Source organism: Larimichthys crocea, chromosome I, assembly GCF_000972845.2.
Source record: "Larimichthys crocea isolate SSNF chromosome I, L_crocea_2.0, whole genome shotgun sequence".
Taxonomy (NCBI): Eukaryota; Metazoa; Chordata; class Actinopteri; family Sciaenidae; genus Larimichthys; species Larimichthys crocea.
The window spans coordinates 26,586,854-26,603,303 of NC_040011.1; the positions used below are offsets into that span (position 1 = coordinate 26,586,854).

The window sequence follows — 16,450 nt, forward strand, 5'->3', positions numbered from 1 at the left end:
GAAACAACATAGACGTCCCTCAATTCAGACAAGACAAACGGATGCCATCTTGTTAACCTGCTAACCGTAAGTATTGCAGTAACCATTGTCTCTGTACGCAGAAGGACATGAACTGAATTGTACTGTCATACCGTGGATGGATAATTGTTTTACGTAATGCATGCCATACGCATAAATGAACTTTTACAGCAGAAATCAGAAACAGGTTTATTGCCAAGTAGAGTAAAAATATAAGTGAGATAAAAATCAAATAATAGAAGATATAAATATATGTACAATAGTAGTCAAACATACTGACACAAACATAATGATAATAATTGAAGCAGAGTAATGCACTCTTAATATCTCTGCCCGTGAATGTCCATGATTGTCAGTAGATTGTCAAACTTAAATTTAAGCAGACTGTCCACCATCTTCTGGGGAAAGACGCATAAGATTGCATAAGATTAAGGTGCAGTTTAAAAATGATGTGACATTCAGCAGCCACAACTTGTGCAGTGCATTCAAACACCATCAAACTTGTAATTGCACCTCATAGGAAAGTAATGTTCTCTCTTCTCTTCTCAGCTGGCTCTTGATCATTCTCTCCACCCTCCGGCCCTCCTGACTCATCTCCACTGTGTCTCCCTGTGGTATCCATGGTCAGTGTGCTTTGTATATTGCTGATGTCTGTGTTTACTAGTCTTACATGCAATGTTAGCCGGAGATGTCACCTACATGTACATAAAGTACCTGAGTACACACATACAGCTAGCGTGTAGATTTAAACAGAAAGGAGAGAAGAGTCTTCAGGGTTTGTGTTTGATAAACAATTCAGTGGAGGTAATTAGTTGATAAGACATCACTTTGATTTACTGTGGGGACTTGACTGCATTGCCTGCAAGCAGAGACTCAAACTCACAGGCTTTGTATTACCATATGTTGAATTTTTAATCAATTAACATACTGAAGGAGAAATTATAAAGTGCAGATTTGCCCTACTGGAAATGTAAGGGCAAGGGCGATTCTTGTTATTTGCATACGGCTCATGTTTGCGCTACCATGCACAGTTCTAATACGTGCTCCTATATGGCTTCTGCAACTGTCGAAAAAATGCTGTCTGCTGCTTCTGAAGTAATTAGTAGCTCTGACCACTCAGACAGCTGGCCAATTAAATGTGCTCATGGCTGCTGCTGCTGCTTGATGTGTGTTGGGCTTCACACAGAGGTGTAGATGGGAGGACAAACTCATCTCTCCGTAGTGGGGGGAGAGATGCCAGGAAAGCTTGGCTGTGTCTGAGAGTGCTGTGTCTGTGTGCTTCTCAACTGGCTGTGCGAGCAGATAAGAAAGGAGGCAGAGGGAGAGCTGCTGATTCTGGGGTTATTCCACAAACCAAACCGCCCTCCCACCCTCCTCGCTCTTCTCCTGGTCTGTCTTTCTCTGTGCAGCTGCAGGTCTGGGAGCTGACCTGCATTAAGACATCAGAAACTGCCTGACGGGCTAATAGGAACAGTTTTCTAGAACATCATCAAAAGCTTGGTAAACTGTGGAGTTTTGGCATTGATTTAAGGAAATCTGCTATTATGGTTTAAATAGAGTTCACCTAATCTATGTTGGCAGATTAGAAATGCCTGGACATCGACCAAATGCTTCCTCACTGACTGATGGCTCTGTGTCTACACCAATGTATTTATTAGACATGCACAAGTGCAGCCTTTACTCAATGAATCTCATGAGCCAACGTTTCTTAAGCCTTTCTTACTTTTCATGCACCATGTTCCTTACAATGGCTGTCATTATTGGAGAGTACAGTGTTGTACAAAGATGTAAAAAAATCATCACTCATTCTTAAAAGTTCTTTTGTTGAAATGCGCCTAAAGGATTCTTTCTCTTTTATTATAACCATTTGCTTTTATTGTTTTCCATAAACCCTCTGATGCTGATGGGAAAATAGCTTCAGTTTGGAGTGGTCTAGCCAGTGGGCATCTGACAGTGATTTGCTGATCCTGTGCAATTGCATGATGGCTCTCATCCTCTAAGGCCACAGGGCCTTAAGAGCCAGCCAATCATTGGCCCTCAGCACTCTGCTGTTGACAATTATAGGTCAGTGTGTGTCACGACATCATTGTCTTCCCTTTGAATGGCTCAGTACCAGCTCCTGCGGCAATCACTTGTGTTTTTCTCTTTGCTATTTCAAATGGAACAGAAAATCCAGTAACAACATGACTTCTGTTTGCTGAATCATTGTTGTTTGAGAATGCACTCAGTCAAATAACACATTCTTCTAGTATGCAAGCAAAAGTATGAAGTCAGTCTGAAGCTTTGCCTTTATTAACTTTTACTGTTTAATAAAATGCTTTTAACTTTTCTTTTATGAATTATGTGCAAGATGAGACCTGTTACACCAGTTGAACATAAGTTTGAAGTTAACACTGTTCTTGTATGCTTTGCTCATTTGCATCACCTAAACTAAGCCATCACTTAGGTGATCAAAACAAATTATCTGACTGTGACGTATCACTAGCCACTATGAGCTAGTGATTGAAATAAAAGATGGACAATATATATAAGCTTGTTACATCATTTATCATTTATGTTACAGTTGAAGGTATTTTTTTACTACATATAAAGACACACAACACAAATAAAAGTCTCTGGAAAACGTCCATCTTGGTGAAATTATTCTACCAAAGTCAAAACCTGATCAGTTACAGGTCTTTGTTACAAACAAAAACACATTAAATGAATGTTAATGGCATCAATTCCAAATAAATGCAGCATGAAATCACACTTGTGATGTGTCTTCATCTAATATAGATTAAAGTAACTGGACAGCACAGTAGTCTGTAAAGAAAATTTTGCACTGGCTCATGAGTCTCTCTCATCATCCTACTATTACAACAGCTCATTTATGAGACTGTTAGTGGGAGGTGTAAATTTTAAGATGTCTTCACGACTGCTTTGTCTAATTTTAGCCTTTTTATTATTGTTGATTTGGAAACAGAGTTATTTATGAAAATATTGGTTACGCAATATTGGCTTTCTAAATTTGTCACCAGACGTAGACAAAAACATTCAGCGTCTCTTGGCAAACTTGACTCCTTGGAACCTCTTGACAGATCAGGGAAATACCTTGAGGGTAGCGAGGTGACTCATGTTGTTGTCTGTCTTTGTGTGTGCGTTTGTGTGTTTGAGTGTCCATGTGGTAAAGAGGTTTGGACCGTTAACAACTCTGTGGTCGCATGGCAGCCCACAGAGCATAGTGACGCCTTCCTGACAAGGTTGGATCAGCCCTCAGAGACACGGCCTCTTAACAGGCACTAACAAGATAATAACACTGCACGGTTCCCCAGATCAGCAGCAAATTGTTTCGTTAAGTGCTTTAGGGTTAGAAGAGGAGTGGGCTTTACTGACGTGACCTTGAATGGATCTCATCAACGATCTCTGTAAAGTCCAGGATGTGTTAACAGATAATCTGTGCCATGCACAAAGCTGATAAACATGTCATTGTGGGTGACACCCATATGATCTGCTCACCTACTTCTTGGCTCTTAGCATGCTATGTATTAATGTGTATGTGGTGTGGTTACAGATAGGGCTATTAAAGAAAAACCTCAAGGACAACTGGATGCTTTAGATTTCCGTTTGAAGCCGTTTGCGTGCTGTTAAAAACGTAACTTGAAGGAAGCCATGAGGACATTTTAATATCAAAAGCATCCAAACAATAGAAAACATTCTTGTGGGGTCGTTGCTCAATAAAAAGTTTTAACTCTTTCTAACGAGACAGCACAACACAGTGCACAGCTTTACAATGTCACATAAATTCCCACAGGGTTCCTTGTTTACCACCTCATATAAGATTTCACTTAGCCAGTGCCGCCATACCACTTCATGATCAGCACACCTCCATGCTTGTGTAACCATGATTAAGAAGGTATTGTAGGTAGACCGGTGCTAACATTTCCCTGTGTAATAGGAAAGGAAGTGTCCTCTTGGCCCCAAAAGAGGACACTTGGGGAAAGGGCTTAAGGAAGTTAACAGTTTATATCCTAAGTCCATCCGTCATCAATGTGTAACCGTCTAATGATGGGAAAGTTATGACCCTTATTATATTAGCCTACGGGCCAGTGCACTCACTTTGTTCCTGGCCTGTGAGCTAAAGGTAATGTGGCTAAGCTGTGTATAGAATAATCCTCAAGGAAGTCTTGGCTCATTGGACTTAAGTGCAGAGAAAGGTGCAAATTCACTAGACTCCATTGTCGTTTTTCCCATTGACGGTTTTAAAAAGATTACAGTAAACCCTAAAAACATGTACAGTAGAAAGGAAACTCTTGGCAACTCATGCAGCTACTACTTTTTTCTGTATGTCACCCGCATCCCAGTTTTGCATTTCTCAGTTGCGCCCCCCCGACCCCCGTCCTGTGTTTGTGCTGGCTTTGTTTTTATGACCACGCCAGTGATCCGTCGCCACTGCAGAGCTGCTGGTGTTAACACAGCTGAAGTGCATTACACAGACTGTTGTTCCTGCCTCTTACCTGGCTCCAGGCGCTGTTTGCAGCCGGGTCACTTCAGAAGCAAATGCAGACTTGTGCGTGCATTTTCTCTCCCGTACACATATGCAGGGTTTGAGTGTGTGACATTGTGAGAATGAACCCCTTGAAAACATCAAATTTCCTGTCTTTACAGCATCCCTGCGGCCAGCTGTCCATCACAAAATGAAGGGTATGATCAATGCTTGGCCAAAGATCTGTAGCTATATTGAGAGGCACACCTGACATTTAAAAAGGTGTTGAAGATTTTTGATCAACAGAGTGATTCGTCTGTTTCTCAGTGAATTATCTAGCGTTAGTTGGCTGTGCATGTCATTTTTAGGTCCTGTATGTTGCAGCTACATCGCAGTTAATAACTGACCAACTGCTAACGTTAGCTAACAGTAAATAATAGCTGGAATCCTCTTAGCTACACTTTACTTTTAAGCACATCACAACAGTATCTTAATCACCTTAACCAGGATCTCAGGGCATTCAGGGCTGATTCTTTGAGCAAATATGGCAACAACAACAAAAAAATCACTGGTATGAATATTTGATAGTTAGACTTATTCTGGCACCCTGGAGACCAAATGATTCATTGATTGATTGAGAAAATGCAGCTCTAAGCAAAATACTAAATATATAAAATATTTGGGAAAAGCAGTGACCAGCCTAGAAAATAATCTCGGCTCAAATGCTGCCAGCACACACCCTTTGAATCATGTACTCGTTGCCACATAACTACAGAATAACCTTGATAAAAAAATAATAAAAAAATGTAATCAAAACCTTTGCAGCACCTGCTTGTTACATGTGTACTTATTTCACAATCACAGTCTGCACATTCTGCATAATTTGAGCGCATGGAGTCCAGGTGGTTGAATGACAGCAGTGAGCTGGGTAATATCCATCATTGTGGGTTTGTCAGCGGTTCTGTGGGCTTTGTTGGTGGTATTGTGGGAGAGCCAAAAGCAGTAAAGGTTTTTATGATGTGGCAGAAGTTGATTCAGGGACTCTGTGCCAAGAGCAATCCAGATGTTACTCTCACGGTCTATTTCTGTGGCGTACATACGTGTATACATACGTTGAAGTAGCAAAGGCACATAACATCGGCCTTTCCTCTTTCTCCAGCTGAGGGGATGTTGTCAATAATTTAAATTACCTCATGAGAGCTTGTAGCTGTGTCTGACACTCATTATCCTGTGCAATACTGTACCTCACTCATCATACTGAATGCTTTATTTTATTTTTTTCTCACAACAAATCCAGTATGCCCAATGTCTCCTTCACCCACCCCCACACTCCCAGCAGTGAACTGGTTGCTAGCAGGCAGTGACACACATTCCAGCAGTGACAGTGAACAGGACTGGAGCCGCTCTCGCAGATGGACCTTGAACTCTTTAAAGGGACGTCTGGCCTCGTAGTAATGCCCCACCGGCGGCCCTTGCTGCCCAACTACAAACTGTAACTCTATAGCCTCATTGTCACGCTCCATATCCTCCTGGTGACCCCAAGCCCAATTATACAGCTGACCCAGGCTTGATGATATAACCTTGGGTGTCTTTTGGGGGCTGCCGGGGCTCAGGGGTGCACCTCTTGTCTATCATGACATGTCAACTCGGTGCGTTAACCAGACACTTCCCTGAGTGGTCCCAGTGGGGGTTTGTGAGGAAGAGAGCCCATACAAGGCTCAGTACATTTCAACACATTGCCTCACTGAGGCTCTCTTTTTAGATAAACAGTATAACAAGAAAGTAACATGAATGATGTTGTCAAATGTGTCGTGTCTAGTGCAACGTCTGTAAAACTAAGCGTGCATATCAACACATATTTAATCAAAAAGTATTAGTCAAAGGACTATATTTTAACTTTATTCCAAAAGTCCCCCCCAAAAAAGCAGCAGAAATATAAATGTTACCTCTACTGAATTATTTTTTGATTACCCAGCAGTGAGGTCCTCCATTGTATGTAAATATGACATGTATGCATGCTGAATATCAGTGCATCTAGACATATCCGTAGACTCCATGCATGCTCAGCAGCTGTGATGCATTAATGTGCAGCGTGCTTAGTATGCACTATAAGCTCTGGAAAGGCTACCTGTCACTGGTGAAGTGTTCCTTAATGGATGAGGAGTTGATTTACATGTGCATAGTGCAGCGAATGAATTTATACACAAGATTCAACTGATAGTAAAGGTTAATGTCCATGGCAGTCAGGTAAACATGTCTCACGTAGAGTTTGAGGCTAGGTTCAACTGCAAAAAGGTCAAATACACAAACAACTGTGCTGACTTGAAGTAAAATATTTCAAGTAAATCTTCATTAGCTTAGCACTTCTGTTGAATAATGAGGACGCAGATTATTTCTGATTGGAGCATCTCATTTGAGTTGAACAATTGTGAGACGGCTTGTTGATTTCGCTCAGCTGTGTCAGTCCGTACCCTGAATAGAGAGGATGACAAAGGTTTCTGCCAAGTGCAGTTGCACTGAATATCAAGCGTACATTTCACTCTATTATAACACTTATACCGTATATTTAACTTCTACCTGTTGTCCAGTATCTTGATAATGACTGCTGAAGCTGTTGTGGCTCTGGGGATGGAAATGTCGGTTAGTCTAGACAGAAATATCTATCCAGTGGATTGACTTGACATTTTGTACCGATGTTCATGTTCCCCAGAGGATGAAGTAGTCAGATTTCAGTGATCTACTGACTTTTCCTCTGGCACAACCAGCGAGTTGACTTTCTTATTTTTTTTAGTGAAACATCTCAACAACAGTTACAAGTCTTACCCAATTAACTATTTCCGCCTCTGCAAAGTTGGTAGACACAAAATCTCTCTTAACATTCATGGTTCCCAGAGGATGACTACTGAACGGTAAATGGACTGTATGTATATAGTGCCTTTACACTGCGCATCACATTCCCCTGGTCATACACTGATGACAGTCGCTGCTATGCAACACTTGTGGTGTTGAGTGAAATGTCAAATTAAATTTAGTGCAGGCATTCACGTACCTCTGAGGATAAATTCTAATAACTTTAGTGATCCCCTGACTTTTCATCTAGCACCAACAGCAGTGAGATGTTAACATTACTTGATGAACATTTGCATGTAGCTTAAAGCTTTATATTAATGTAAACCTTTCATTTTCCAAAAAATAAAGACAAGGCACAGTGTTTTCTTAAAATAAGATTTTTAATATTACTTATTATCATAAAGATATATTTACACACTTTACAGAAATAGAAAATAAAAACACAAAGCTACGCATGAAAGGAAAAAAAATAAGTACTCCAAGAGCTAAAGCTTATCTTTTATAAATTAGAAACCAAAAGTTCAAATATGTACACAGTATTTCAACCATTTCTGATACACTTGTTTTATTTATTTATTTATGTCATTTATTTTTGCCCAGTTCAACATCAAAACAGAGACAGGGACTGTACATTTGGCCTGGTGAGTAATATGAGCACACACCATAAACAGAATATAAGTTTCAGGAGTAATACATTGTCTTTTAAATGGTATCTGCTTGAGACCTAGTAACACTGTTGCGATGGCGTGTAAACCTACAGACTGCATCTCTCCTCAGATTGTTCTGAATGTAGCTGATTTCGGACACAGTGGTTACATAGATGGAGAATGTGTCGCAATCAAGGCAGGAGGGGCCTGTGCTATTCTGGGTGTAGGAAGTCTCATTTTGAGGCTCCAAGATAATGACAGATCTTAGTCATTTCCCATAGGAGATAAAATCTAGTTATCCTTTGGATTGCCCAGCCGGTGGAAATGTGTGAATGCATTGGATTGAATATCAGCCACTTGATCTTGCAGACACCCACTCTGAAGGCCAACATGATACAGTTTGATGGGCTTAGAGATTCACAAGGTAAAATCATGGAATGTGTTGCGTTGCCAACTCTGTTTCCATTTCCACAATGTGTGAAATGTTTGGTTCAGTGTATCTAAGGAATTTTATCTGGTAGAGAACTCAATATAGAATGACAATAGGATAAACAAAAATAATAACAACATAAAAACCTTGTGATTTTCTGTTATCTTTTTGTGCGGGGGTTGTCTCTATAGCTATTGGGAAACAGAGATCAATGGCTAAGCTAATATTTTAAAACCTGCTGCTAGCTTATTCTCGTCTCCACCAGTAACACAAATCTGTCCCTCTGCTCATCCCCACTCCTTACACACTCCCAGCCAAATGCATTTGGACAAAAAGAACTAAACACAAAGGGGCAAGTTCTGAGAACAAACATTTTTTTCTACCAGGAAAACATGCTAACAAGTGCATAGGAACATTACTCAGGCCTTGTGATGGTCACAGAGAAGAGGAACTGGAGAGGAAACATTGAGAGGATAGGAATCGTTTCTCTTGTGTAAGCCTTGCTGGAAAAGACCATTAAGGAAAATGGTTTTGCTCCCCGAGCATAATGTATTGGTTTACCATTTCAGTTTGAGCCTGGACGTGCTTGTCCTTCCACACCACAAGGCCCATTAACCTGATGTGCAGGGGAGGACTGTGGGCTATCAACTACAAGAAAAGAACGCCTGAAAGCTTTCACGTGTCCACGACATATTGTGCTGCAGACTACTTTTCTATTTTGTTACATCCACAAAAGATACAGCTTTTCACACTGTATTCAAAAAGTAAGCTTTGGACAACCAGCTAGACAAGAATCAGACAAAAGAATTGTCACAATACACTGGAAAACCATTCCATACCAAGAGACTCTTGTTTTCAGGGTGTATTTTTCCAGCAGCATAATGGAATTGCAAAAGTGCAGCCTTGCAAACCCATACAGAGAAGTCTTGGAGCAAAGCCATGTCTATTTGTTGGGACTAGTTGACACTGGATGCTTTGGATCAGTGGAATATTTGGCTTTTTTTTTTATATTTTTGGATTTAACTGATAACCAGACCAAGATTAAAAGTGTATTTTACATGAACATTGGTTTGCTCTGGTCTCTGAAAGGGCAGCATGGCTGGTGCAGATGGTGAGGATACATTCATGAAGAACAGTGCGGATACAGACGTCGCTCGGTTCCGTAACAATAACTTCTGAGATGGGGGAAATATTGATTTGAACCCCTTTTCATGACCCAGTCTATTTCCAGCTACTTCCAACTTCCCAACTCCTGCGGCTTTGAACTTCCATCCATAGCTCGTATCTTCCTACTATCTTCCCCAATAATACATGAGACATCCTGAGCAAAGCTGTCTCACTCCCGAGGAGCATTAATGAAATCTACATCTCTGTCTGAGGGTATGAAAAAATAATGGTGGAACTGAAATTATTACTCTTCACAGTGCCCTAGGATTTAATACATTTTTAATCAAGGTGATCTTGGCTGGGTGGATTACCACTGTGATTTTAGATGCTCTCTTAATAAAAGCTTCTCATGCTGGGACTGAGAAGCCTCTGCATTTTATTATAATATTTGCATGAGACATGGCGAGAGGGAAAAACGTGTTGGAAATCTAGGTTAACCTGCCAGTTGCTTATGTGGTCAAAACTGACTTGAAATAGGAGTGTTTGCTGATTGAATCGCAGTGGATTGAAATCAGATTTTCACCTAAAATCTGAATGGAAAAAAAAGAAGAAAAAAAAAAAAAAACAACTAGGAAGTTGCTCCGCACACCTAATACACAACGAACGATTGCAAGGTGGCTGCTCTACAGGTTACAGTCCTAATATGTTACATGGTTACATACTGAATCAGCAGGGGTTTGAGGATTGGAAAGAGGGGGGAGGGAGGGTGTGTTTCAGTCTAAGCCAATTTAACAATGAGCTCAGACTAAGTGGCCCCGGCCAGCCTTGGGGAGATCCATCTGAGAAAGATTAACTCTGGGATTTAATGAGCGTAATGATCAAAGCCACGACCACCTGTGCAGTGGAAGGGCATACTAGAAAGGCAACTGTACCCAACATGGTATAAGGAAAGGATCATGACTAGGAAGGACTGGATACATGGCTATATTGGTGAATACATAGAGGGAGAGTAAAGATACAGTATACGAAAATATGCTCATATAAGCTTTAAATGTACTGAATGTTTGTGTTTTGTTAAATAAATGCACAAAATAGACTGCTCTAGTACAAGCCTCTATCACAGCACCCTGAGAAAAAAAGAAATAAAACTACTTAAACACAGAAATAAACAGAAACAGTAATATATTCCAGTATGATGGAAAGGCATAGCATTTCATTAGTGAAAGATATCGGTCAAAGGGTCAAATCAGCTTTATGCTGAATATTAAAACAGCCAGAGCACTAGTGGTAGGCTGATCATGGTGACATATTAACTGAGCTGATATTTACTTTGAAACTGTTTCTCTCTCTGTTTTTTTTTTCTTTTTTCTTTTTTTTGGTCTAATTTAACTGTCCTCCTCGCTCACGTGGGATTTCTGTTTGCAGAAATTTAAAAATGCATAATGTGTCAGTGTATCAAGACTTCAAACAAGAGGTAATGTGTTTCTCCTTAACCTTTCATTCCTTCGTTCCTGGCAGCATTGTGGAGAAGGTTATTATTTGGCACTTCATTAAAAGGCAAGGCAGCCTGTCGGTGGAGCAGACTGCCCCTGCCAGTTAACAGTCGTGTAGAGCAGCTGCGCAGGGCAGCAGAGTGGTGAGAAGGCTGGGGATTGGGGACGGGATTGGGATTGGGATTTGGGGTCAAAGGACTCATCCAAGGTGGGAAATGTTACAGTAACCTTGAGCGCGTCAGTAAACCCCCCCAAGGTGTTAATGAGTTCAGAAACACCAAAATAGCTTTGGATTAAAGAATCTTCTAAATGAAGGAATTATTCTGTCACTTAAATAGATTGTTTTGACAATATGTGCTCTTTTCAGTCCAACTTTTCTTTGCATGTGGACGTACTGTCATTAGGAGGTACAAAGCACCATTAATAATGATAATTAAGCGATGGTTATGTCGTTCAGATGTGACTCTCTTGCTCTTCCATTTTAAACACGAAACCATGACTTCCTTTTCACAGCAGACATCCAGAGTATCATAAGTGAAACTTAATATTTGCTATTGTCAACTATTAAAACTGACACTGCCCTTCCGCATAATCAGTGACCTCTCCCGCTAGCAAAGCCTTTAAGTAGCTACACAGCAATGAAATCCACGGCAGCAGTAACCTTGGATCTGAGAGATGGGAATACCACACCGTGGAGAAGTGACAGATGCTTTAAGACTCAGATTGTTTTGACCGGGCTCCCTCTCCACCACATGTCATGCAAAGTGTGTGAGACACTCAGGGAGATCGCTATGTTTGGGCTCTATTAAGCAAATGATAGGAAAATTGAAAAAATAAAACACTTGGGAGTAGACAGAGATAGATAAGTAGTGAGGGAGTGAGAGAAAGAGAAAGAGAGACAGAGAAACAGAGTCTGATAGCTCGGGCTCCATACCCCCCACCCCCCTTCCCTGCCCCCAATTCCTCCTAGAGCTGAGGGTGAGCGGCTTGTCCTGATTTTTTGTGGACAGAGTTGCTTGAAGAACCAGCAGGTGCTATGGACATCACTCTTCAGGCTGGGCAAGCGTAGGCCCTTCATTGCAAGGCCCCCCAAGGCAAAGGAAGAGCATAGAAATCAGAACCTGGGGGAGGGCGCTCAAAGCAATGCCTGCAAAACAGAAAAATAACACAGAAAAAGTGCCATCAGTGTGTGCTTTTTTTGTCTACTAAAAATCATTTCATGAGTCCTGCAGACATTTCAATTTCCTCTCCAATAACAATGCCCCTGAGGGAGTTTCTGTTAGAGCTCCCTCTGAGTTGTATCTTATGTTATCTTGCACTTGGACAAGTAGAAAACAGTGAAGAAAGGGTTATACAAGACATGTTTCAACCAGATTTCATGCTGTATGATAGAAAAGTGGAAAACAATTGTATATCTCGCTGAGGAACACAAGCCTTAACATTATTCTACGCTCTGGGCGCTGGACTCCTTAACAATGAGGAAATCTTTTATCTTCCCTTGGCTTTTATCTTCTGTTCTGTGATAACTTCCCGAGATTTCAGAGGAGACATGACAACAAGGTTCATTCACTGATAAGAGCCTCCTCTTGTTTCAAGATGGCATCTTTCTGTAGTCGTGTAATGCCCCGACAACTGACGTATAGTATGTCTAATCTCCATTGAGATGTATTGTTGTTTGTTCCTTTGTGTTTTTGGGTCCACCGGGATGATCTCAGTGCAGCAGCCCCTTGAAGTCATACTATATCACAGAGTGAGTGTATGGGAGGAGTTGCAGACCTGCTTGTACATTGTTTTGATAAAAAAAAAAAAAAACCTTTGGAAGACTCATTCACTGAGCTTACTCACACTCAGTGTCTCAAGGGATTTTCATAAATTGCCTGCGGTTTTAAATCTGTAATATCCTGTCGTCTTTTAGACTGTCACTGGCATGGCTTAGATCCGAGAGTTGTAATAGCACGTTAGGATCTGAGTCTACTCAGATGCTTAAAGAGGATGACCCAGGTCGCCATCCTTCTTCTCAGACTCTCTCACATCTGGAACGTGTAATGATGAAAAGTCAAACTCAGGGGAAAAAAGATGAGCTGCTTTTGACACTGAAATGGGAGGATGTCGCTAAGTAGCATAGAGTTGGTGGATGGACACTGTCAAGTCAATCATTGTGCTTAATCTCTATTTAAACAGCGCAGTAATTAGGCTGAGGCCAATAATGACATATCCGCATACAGTCTGTCTGCCTACGACTCTCACCAGTACTCAGCTGGATGTCTCCATTGAACTCTAGCTTTGATCAAACAAAATGCATCTCCAGCTGCGTCCAGAGGTGTTTTTCCCATCACAGGCTCAAACTAAAGAAGAAAGCGAGACACGTGAGGAAGAACAGAGCCTTTCAAGGCTGTTAGCGGGTTGTAGGACGACTTGATACTATATATCGGGTCTTGTGAAGGCTTAATTCCTCCAGCCAGAATACATCATGCTGAGGCAAAAAGTACAAACTGGAAGTAAACTGTAAAGAAGTTAAAACTTTTAATTCCTTGGATCATATAGTCAGTGAAGTTTGGTAGCATTATCACTAAAATGCTGCATCCATTAGCAGCCTGATTCCCTCTGTGGTAAGATTGGGGTGATTTGGCATGGTATGTGGGGAAACCCATGAATGAGATGAACTATGAACTTAGCAAACAAAGAGAGGAGCCGGAGTTGGAAGCGAACAAGAAAAAAGGAAATCTTCAACGTGTTGTGGCTTAAGTGCTTCAGAACTTCACAACTTCCTGAAGCTCATCGAATTGTGTGGCCAGCATTCTGGCACCGAACACAAGCTCTGACCGCTCAACTTGCCGGGAGGATTCTCACATTTTATTGGCAGGCTGAGGAAAGTTGGAAGATCCATGTAGTCCTTCAAGTGCAGACTGCCCTGGCTTGGTCTTAACTCATTGTTTTCATTGTCATTGAGTTCAAAAGAAGCCTGACCCTTTCCAAAATACAAAAAAAAAAACCAATAATGATCAATAATTCGCTATAGATTGTAAAACCTCTTTGGCTGCTTAGAGAAAAGAGCTTCCAAACTTCTATAGCTTTGATCCCTTTTCCTTAAAACTGATTAACCATGCCTTGACACTCTCTGGCTGCATCCTTCTCTCACTATGGCTTTAATTTATGGCAGCCCTCTGCAGGTCAGTATTGTATGGTCGACACTTCCTGCAGGGATATTGTGTCTTGTCAAGTTTCCCTGTCTCTAACAGCGTCTGGGAGAGACGTGAATGGGTTCTGTGCTTCTTAATGCAGGGACATAATTATACTGCTGTTGCCTTCCATTGCTTACATTAGCAGGTGCATAGAGAGTTTTAGTCTGTGTGCAGTACATTTGATCATGTTGTTTTATTAGCTGTAGTATGTTTTAGTTTCTCAGTGAAGCTCAATATGTTTTTATTGAAATACAGAGACTTCAGAATCGAAAACCAAAACTGTGAAAAGGTGATAAGTAAAATATTATCTCTGATTTTCACACAAAGCCTTTTTGGTTTTACTTGACAGCAAGTTAAACATTCCTTCACGAGAAGAGTGGTGACCCTAAGAAACCTAACTCTACAAAGTATTATTTTTGGAGAAAGGGTTTTAATTGACTTTATCACTGGAGAGAAATGTACACTAGCTGAATTGACTCAAAGGTTGGGTTTCTGCGTATGTCTCCCATATGAGGAAATAAGTGACGTAGCCTGGGCATGCAAGTTGGTAGGCTAAGGTCCAATAATCTGTTAAGACATGGACTTTTTTTCAGTGCCAACAATAACATCCTTAAGATGGAGTTAAGTCTGGCTGCGGTGAACATTTGCAGAGTTTCCAGTGTTTCTGTAAGAGTTGAGTTTCCTATTCATCATCGAAAACATCCGAACTGTTTCTGCCAACAAAGTATTTTAGGACTCAACATCATATTCCTCTTAAAAATTTCTCTATAAAAATGTGTTTCCTCACTAGTCAGCAGTTATGACCTAATTTTTTCGTGAAGTACTGATCTCTCTCTTTCTCGTAGCTCTAACTCTGACAGAAAGTTGGACAGAAGGTTTGTCTGATGGTGAAATAAAGCAGAGATAGGCATTTCAGGAAAATCCGTGGAGGATATGAGGCTTTAAATGTGTGACATGGACTGTTTTATTACAGGTTTGATGGTACTTTTTGCCAAACAAATCGTAACAAGCGTCTTTTCACCCCTGACTGCTATTAACTCACCTTGCTCTAGAACGGCATGGGCCCCTTGTGGGAAAGACGTGGCCGTGGGCGTCTCCTCTTCCAGCCGGCTGGTCTGTGGGTCTGACCGCCCCTTGCAGGGTTTTGCTGGACCATTTTCCTCACTGTGGCCGCCTCTTCCAGCTCTCTGCCATGCTCCGTGGAGGCCATGGGACCTGGAGGACATGGATAAAAGAGAGACCAATTAGATCTCCAAAAATGACCTCCCTAGTAAATAGTATTTTACAGCCTGTTCTCACACAGAGTATCACATTTTGAAGCCCATCAGTGCCTACAGAAAATGCAGTGCAAGATCCAAAGAGGGATCCCAGTGGTAATGGATGAGGAAACAAGAGACATGTATAGATAAGTGTGTGTGAGAGTGTGTGTGGGCCTCTTCAAGCCCACCCAGCATTATAGTTCATCAAGTCAGTGTGGTGGAACCAAAACAGATAGATGTAGCCCTGGCTGAAGTGAGAAACCCAAAACCCTCGTGTCTCATGTCTCTGTCACTCTCGCCAAGATTACAAACACCGCACAGCACCAGACCTTGCGGAGGTGCATCCTGTCACAGTGTTTGATCCAGGATTAGAGATGAGTTTAATAGCGTGTGTCTCTCTGAGAATGTGTGTGAATATCTTGGGTGTGTTTGAGTACATGTGTGTTTGGGAGTGATCCCAGATGTTCTCAGTCATCTCTCAATAAGTGTGGCCTGATCCCCTTAAGCCCCTCTTTTCCAAATGGTTTGGTCCACCACAAGCATCTCTATGACCTCTCAACCTATCGCAAACTGAAAGACCTCGTCTTGGAGATTTTTTTAGAATGTCTTTACTTGTAATGGGATATTTAACTTTGGTGATCTTTCACACGAGTAAGAGTGTAGCAGGACTTTTTATTTGGCCATGTTAAAGTGGCTAAATATCTCAGGGACATGTCATTGTATGTGTTAATAACACAGTGATGCATTTTTAATGAACAATTAAATGTACATAAACCTCCATTTATATGTAGAGAGTATATTACTGAAACAGAGCTGTGTAGATGTAATTAAAGAGATACAGCAATGATTCCGTAATTGATTTGAGTAAAGAAGAATCATAATTGAAGCGGTAGAGTTAGAGACATCCTGACGTTCAAAAATAAAATAACCACTTCTTCCAAACAGCACACCTGTATTTGATTATGTAGGCTTTTTGAGATAAGACATTATCAGGGTTTT

At 41.1% G+C, this 16,450-nt stretch overlaps 1 protein-coding gene and 1 long non-coding RNA gene across 2 annotated transcripts in view; one reads left to right on the forward strand and one right to left on the reverse strand.

The window, feature by feature from the left end:
• LOC113746325 (uncharacterized) overlaps positions 1-16,450 on the forward strand; it is a 24,111-nt gene continuing 7,661 nt past the window's right edge. Inside the window, exons 1-3 of the long non-coding RNA XR_003462746.1 lie at positions 1-66; positions 378-380; positions 568-641. This is a non-coding gene — a long non-coding RNA (uncharacterized LOC113746325). The remainder of the gene's footprint in view (positions 67-377; positions 381-567; positions 642-16,450) is intronic.
• apln (apelin) overlaps positions 7,937-16,450 on the reverse strand; it is a 21,404-nt gene continuing 12,890 nt past the window's right edge. The window contains exons 2-3 of the mRNA XM_010731961.3: positions 15,235-15,407; positions 7,937-12,157 (exon numbers count right to left, since the gene is read on the reverse strand). Coding sequence (XP_010730263.1) covers positions 15,241-15,407 — 167 coding nt within the window. The 3' untranslated portion in view covers positions 7,937-12,157; positions 15,235-15,240. The remainder of the gene's footprint in view (positions 12,158-15,234; positions 15,408-16,450) is intronic.